The sequence below is a fragment of the Populus euphratica genome, unplaced genomic scaffold, assembly GCF_000495115.2.
Source record: "Populus euphratica unplaced genomic scaffold, PopEup_1.0 scaffold1046.1, whole genome shotgun sequence".
Classification (NCBI taxonomy): domain Eukaryota; kingdom Viridiplantae; phylum Streptophyta; class Magnoliopsida; order Malpighiales; family Salicaceae; genus Populus; species Populus euphratica.
Window position 1 is genome coordinate 35,555 of NW_011500901.1, and position 7,045 is coordinate 42,599.

At 33.0% G+C, this 7,045-nt stretch overlaps 1 protein-coding gene across 3 annotated transcripts; it reads left to right on the forward strand.

Annotated features, from left to right (window-relative positions):
• Positions 1-2,976: 2,976 nt before the first annotated feature.
• Positions 2,977-6,389, forward strand: LOC105116768 (receptor-like cytosolic serine/threonine-protein kinase RBK2). 3 transcript variants are annotated; one of them, XM_011014230.1, is made up of 9 exons: positions 2,977-3,308; positions 3,726-3,832; positions 3,926-4,402; positions 4,606-4,857; positions 4,952-5,106; positions 5,199-5,278; positions 5,361-5,496; positions 5,594-5,743; positions 5,816-6,389. In XM_011014230.1, exons 1-9 carry the CDS (start codon positions 3,274-3,276, stop codon positions 6,071-6,073), a joined length of 1,650 nt encoding a protein of 549 aa, XP_011012532.1. In that variant the 5' UTR covers positions 2,977-3,273; the 3' UTR covers positions 6,074-6,389. The 3 variants fall into 3 exon arrangements, with proteins under 3 accessions (XP_011012532.1, XP_011012531.1, XP_011012530.1); XM_011014229.1 differs by having other exon boundaries at positions 2,977-3,305; positions 3,723-3,832; positions 3,914-4,402; XM_011014228.1 differs by having other exon boundaries at positions 2,978-3,308; positions 3,914-4,402.
• The last annotated feature ends 656 nt before the right edge of the window (positions 6,390-7,045 follow it).

The window sequence follows — 7,045 nt, forward strand, 5'->3', positions numbered from 1 at the left end:
TATAACTGTCTGTAATTCCAGGATTAAGGAGGAAATTGTGTACTTTTGTCATAAAAAAATGAAAATAATGGAATGCCTATGCAATTTTTTTATTCATTCATTAAAAAGCCTATGAATCTTCGGCTTGATTGAGAAACCCTGATTACGAGATCGAGATAGATCTATAATGCAGTGGGAGTACAAGTTTTGCTGCAAGATAGGCATTTGACAACCCGAAGGAAGGCTTTCAGGTAATGCGTTGCTTGTGGTGTGCGCTATCCAGCGCAGAAAACATCAATCTCCAGATAATTTATGATCTTCTCTTCAGTTTTTCATTTTCATTTATATGTTTATTTTCCTTAATTCCTCCTGTTTCTGTTCTCTTAGCTTCAAATGATGCTACCAAGTTAGTATCTTATTTTCTTAGCTCCAATATATGTTTTTTTCTTCTTCCCCTTTTATTTTATGATTGGTGTGTTCTTGGGCCAGTTTGCTTGTTAATCAAGACTAGGAATCTTTCCATATAATTTCAAGGGTGTGCCTTTCCCTCCGCTATGATGTATTTCGAAGATTTTGATAAATTCTCTCTTAAGATTTGAATTTATAAAAGTACAAAAAAGGGTTTTAGCACATTGTTTTTACACGGCAACGTGTTTTAATTATCTTAGAAGCATTGTAAAGTGATTTAATTATAAAAGTATCTTAAGATGTCATCCAAGGGTGTTTTTATTTTTTCATGAAGGTTTTTGTTATTATTGTTATAATTAGGTTCATTTAGGGGTTATTTAATAGTTTAATAAATATAAATATTATTAAAAAACAATTATATGCATGTTTATATTTTTGTGCGAGCAATGCTATTTGTTAACCAAACACAATCTATTGTGGTTAAATTTAAATTGTCTCGGTAACTTCTCCATAATATGGTAACATGTTTTATCAACAAATCTCTGGTGTTAATAACCTTTTATTTTTTTCATTCTTTTCTCCCTCCTCATTGATTTGTGTGCTTGACTCTTTAAACTTTATATTTATGTTTTTGTGCGAGCAATGCTGTTTGTTAACCAAACACAGCCTATTGTGGTTAAATTTGAATTGTCTTGGCGACTTCTCCATGATGTGGTGGCGTGCTTTATCAATAAATCTCTACTTTAGTGTTGATGACCTTTTATTTTTTTCATTCTTTTCTCTCTCCTTATTGATTTGTGTGCTTGACTCTTTAAACTTTTAAAAAAGTCATTCAATTTGTTTTTTCTTAAGATTTGGTTGTTATTCTTTTAATTATTATTTATTTTACATGAAATAATTTATAAAATTAGAATTTGTTTTCAATTTCATCATCCTTTAATTTTTTTTTCATATTTTGTTCCCATTATTTAGATTGTTATTTTCTTTGTTTGAGATAATTTTTAGAATTGATTTTTTTTTTAGATTTCATTCTCTTTTGATGTTTTTTTCCTAGATTTAATTTGCATTCTTTTATTGCTATTTTTTTTTACATAAAAACATTATTTTAATTGATTTTTTATTTTATTTTTCAATATTAAATTGGTTGAGAATTAAATTTCTTACTTGAGTTCAGGTTTAGGATTTCACAAGTTATGAATTTAGAAAATTAACCTAAATTTAGAAGATTTGTACAAGTTTTCTAAACTTATTTTAAGCTCATTATTTTTTAGTTTTATCATTCAATATTTATTTAATTATAGCTTAGATGTTGCCCTTTCTTTTATTTATTTTTTATTGATTTAAAATATAATCTAGGTTATCTCATCCTTCAATATTAAATTTTTTGATAATTTAATTTTATAGTTTTATTCAATTTTTTTCAATGTAGTTACTCAGTATCACAACAAAGTCACAAATTTTGCTTGCTGACTCAAGTGGACTCGGGTTGATTTTTTTTATTTTTTATTTTATTATATCTTCACCTTTAATATTTAACTTGCTAGAAATGGATTTTCAAACTTTTTTCATTTTAATTTATATGAGGTTATTATATTTTTATTTAATTTCTCTTCGTTATCGAATGAGATCCTTTAACATTTGTTTTTTTTTTTAATTGATTTTTTTTTCAATTTTATCCATTAATATTTAATTGATTAAGAATTGATCTTCATGTATTTTTTTTTACTTTCTTTTCTATAGGATTATCTCAATTTTATGCTTATAATCGTGGGGTTATCAAATTAATTTAGTTTGACTTAGAGTTTTTTATAGTTTTTTTTTTAAATATTTTTTTCAGTTTAGTTCTATAATAGTTTTTTATAATTAAACTTTATAATTTTATTAATTTTTTTTTTGACAGGGTTACCCTAGTATCTTGGCCAAGTCATATATTTTATGTGCTAACCTAGATGAGATTTTTTTATTTTTATTTTGTTGTATTTTTTCACTTTATTTATGATCGTTATATTTTTTTGTTTATATTATTAAACTAATCAAATTTATTAAAATCGACATTCAAGTCTCATATTTATTTTAAGAACGCTAGCATTAGAATTTTTTTTTATGTTGGAACATATATATATTTTAAAACCTTCAAATTAAAACCTAATGCCCTTTCTTTTTATTTAAGAGCGAGGAATATTTTTGTGCTAATCAAGATTATTATTATTATTATTATTATTTTCCTGATAATGTTAAGAACACATCTTTTCACAATAAAATGATATATTTAGAAAGAACTTAAGGAACTCATCTTATTTTTATCCTAAGATTTTAACCCAGAAAAAAAAAAATGTGGTTGTTGGAATTAGATCGTCTACCACTTAAAGCATGACTACTTTTGGTGCCTATATTGTTCTGTCCAATCAAACGGTCATTTAATTTGCAGAGAATCCAGCCGTTTCGTTGATTCGGGTACTCCTTTCCCGCGTTTAAGAGAGAAATTGTCTTACACTAACGTGGCAAGAACCCAGTAGAGATTCTAGAGAACACTAAAGAGATTTTCCCGGCAAACTAAGAGGACGTGCTTGCTTACAAGCCTTCTTCAATCTACTAATTTTATCTATAAAAATTTAAGCTGATAAACTCAAAATTTATTATAGAGCAATCGACAACAAATCAGGGAGGGAGAAACTCTTAATGACAGATAAAAGCCGAATTTAGGGCATCCAAATTAGGTGAAGAAGTGTCAAAAACAAGTAATGGGGAATATTTAGAGAAGCAAAGAGAAATCATGCCAACCGCTACTTTCATCTCTCTGTCTGTCTGTCTCTCTCACACGCTTTTCCTCCGTTTCCTTATTGGTTTTGTATCATCTCTTCGATTTGGTCACCTCTTCGAAAAATCATGGAAGATGTCCAGCAACCTTCAGCTTCTTTGTGGTACTTTCTTCATATCCTCTACAGCCTTATTTTTCCTGGTTCTAATTGGAGTTTAAGAGTGTTACAGATTGTATAGAGTTACCACATTGTTGTGGATGAATTAGTACCAGAACTTTTGTGTCATTTCGACTGTTATAGATAAGATAATGAAAAGAATTTGGTGACGGGAAAAGTTTTTTGTCATTTCGACTGTCATTTTAGGCGCCTTTTGTGTTGTTTTACAGACGATGTCTCGCGATGGTTTTCTTTTAATTTCTTCAGTCAGATGTTACATAATCATATTGTCATAATATCTCACTATCTCCATACTAAATTGTTGGCCTTTTTGTTATCATGAGTTGTTTTAACCTGCTTTGGATCCTTTGGGTTTTCGCGCAATCACTGTTTTGTTCTAATGACACAAACTTGTGTTAGCAGTAATGGTTCCCAGGACACTATTGAAGAAAATCAAGAAAAGAAAGCTGTTCCTGTTGGGCGCAAACGACTAACGAGATCAAGGTTTTCTGACTCGTTTTCATCTCATGGTAAAGTACTTAGTTACTATCTTTTCCTTCGTGTTTGATGCAACTCTGTCGATTTGTTTTCTTATTGTTATTATTTGAAAGCTTCTGTATCAGATAAGAAATCCTTCGCCGTGGAGGCGGAGGAGGAGGAGGAGGAGGAGGAGGAGGAGGAAAAGGAGACCAAGGATGGAACGGAAAAGTGCTCTCCAAGAGGAGTTCTAGAAGATTGCTCTGTTGGCGTAGAATCTGAAACTTCTTCCAAGGCAAGCACTTCAAATAGCTATGAATCTGAAGCAACTTCTCCCAGGGCCAGCACTTCAGGCTCAGAAGGGCAACCGAACGCCACCACTCCCTGGCGTGACTTCCTTCGCGTATTTAAAAAGGGACCTGCAGCGAGCTGCCATCCCCTCCCTCCTCTGAAGAAAGATACACCAAAGCTAAGTAAACGGAAAAGCAGAAGCAGAAGATTCAGAGAGGAGATTGTTCCAACTCTAACTTCTCCACTAGATGGTGAATTCTGCCATTTCAAATCTTCTTGGAAGAACTTTTCTCTCTCAGAGCTCCATACTGCAACTGATACTTTTAGCCAAGGTTTATGCTTCTTTCAGAATTTATATTTGTGCTTCGTATCCCTTTTCACCTTCTTTGAGTTGAGATTCAAAAACTTTATTACCGAATTCCGCGGTAAAGTCTGCACCTCCAAATACAATGTACTCTTTGCTATGTTGTAGTATTTGTAGTTGTGGTTGTCTCGATCTCAATATGCTCACGATACCTTGTCTTCTTTCATAAAGAAAATTTAATTGGAGAAGGAGGCTATGCTGAAGTTTACAAAGGGAAATTGGAAGATGGGCAGTTCGTTGCAATTAAACGGCTGACCAGAGGTTCACCAGAAGATATGACTGTCGATTTCTTATCGGAGCTTGGGATTATAGTCCATGTTGACCATCCTAATATTGCCAAAGTGATTGGATATGGGGTTGAAGGGGGGATGCATCTTGTCCTTGAATTATCTGCCAATGGGAGCCTTGCATCTTTACTTTATGGTGTGTTCATTATCCAGATTATTGTGAAGTTCATATCTCCACTAGTTTTTCACCAAAATGATGTATCAATTTGTTTCCTACCAAATGTTGCCAGGCCCCAAGGAAAAGCTGGACTGGCGAATCAGATATAAAATTGCCCTTGGAACTGCTAGTGGCCTTCTGTATCTTCACGAGGAGTGCCAGAGGAGAATCATCCACAAAGATATCAAGGCTTCCAATATATTGCTAACAGAGGATCTTGAGCCCCAGGTTTCCTGAAACTTAACTTCTTACTGCTGTAATATGCAACACCTAAATGATCTCCCCTTAATCTCTGAATTCGGAACTTCAAATTATGTCAGATTTCAGATTTTGGGCTTGCAAAATGGTTACCAGAGGAGTGGTCTCATCACACTCTATCAAAAATTGAAGGCACTTTTGGGTTTGTAATCCAAAACTTGGGCAGGGTCTCTGAATCATCAAGATTTAGCCTTGCAATCTGATCTCATTTCTTATCTTGACAGTTACCTTCCTCCTGAATTCTTCATGCATGGAATAGTGGATGAGAAGACAGATGTTTATGCTTACGGTGTTCTGTTATTAGAGCTCATTACTGGAAGGCAAGCCTTAGATAGTTCACAGCACAGTCTTGTAATGTGGGTATGTATGCTGCTTCTTTCTGATTCTGCGTGATTCAAGTCTCTTATGTTGTATTTCCACCAAGAATTTATGCAGTTTTGACCAATGTTGTTGTCAGGCCAAGCCTTTGCTACTGAATAACAGCATAGAGGAGCTTGTTGATCCAATCCTCGCAGATGCCTATGACTCAGAACAGATGGATCGTCTGGCATGTACAGCTTCTATGTGCATACATCAATCTCCTTCAGAGCGACCTCAAATGAGCCATGTATATTTCTTTCCCTAGAAATCCCTCGACAGTTGTTTTTTTTGGTTTTTTAAAAGCTAGATTTCTCTGCAGGTTGTAAGGGTTTTGCAAGGAGATGAAAGCAGTTTTGAAGAATTAAAGCAACGACAAAGGACACCCTCGATTGAAGACCTCTACGATGCAGATGAAAACGATTCGACAGAGTATCTGAGAGATCTCAATCAACAGATGGAGGTGGTTTTGAGCAACTGTAATGAAAAGTTCGAAGAACACGGGCGATCAACTGAGTGCCTTGATGATCCGAATCAACAGGAGGAGGGAGTGGCTGTTCAGAGCCGTTCTGGGATCTAAACCATATCTTTTTCTCTTCACAGGGTGTTGACCCCAGGATGTCATTGCTCTCCTGAATCTTTATTCTGACAGGACTCACCATTGGATCCAAAAGAGCTTGGAAAAGCAGAAAAATATGAAAGCCAGGAAAGGAACTGTTGAGACCATGTAAACATGTTTCTGTCCTGGTAATGCTTGCTTGCTTCATGTATCATTACAATTCTCTGTCATCGGTAGTTCTTACTAGCTGTGATCTCCGCGCTACACTGTAGGCATCAAGTGTTGATTGTGCATTTGTGTAATATCTTTTTTGCTATGAAATGAAAGGTAAGTTCGCGTGTAAAGTGTTTGATCTAAACATGATCGAAGAGCACCGCCAGTACAGGTATAGTGATTAATGCGGAGCTATCATAAAAAGAAAGAAGAAGAAAATTTACATGAAAAAGAAATGAGCATTGCCCTTTCTCCTTCGCTTTTGATGCCAAAATCCTCTTGCACTGCTGCTCAAATGACTGTAAGAAATTTTCTCGTCTCTCTAACCAGGTTGAATTCATGATAGGAATCTTTTTACGCTGTTTTCATGATGCATCACCAAGTAATTATAGTAGAGAAAATAAAATATATAAATAAGAAATTAATAAAAATATAATATGAAATAAAACTTGGATATTATAAATTTTTTTATAATATTTAATTAAATTTAATATATTAAGATAAAAAAATTTTGCTAATAATATTTAATATATTTCAAATAAATATAATATAAAAATATATATGATAAACATATATATGGATTTCTCATAATGTTTATTTTCTTCTTTTTTTTGTGTTTTTTGCAAACAAGCCCAAAAAATTTTAAAAAACTTGAAGGATTATTTTAAAATTATTTGTTAGAAAAAAATGTGAGGAATTAGTTATAGACTTTATTGTTTGTGAGTCCTTTCATATTATTTCAACAATTTGATCTAATATAAGGTTGTAGATTTATTCTAT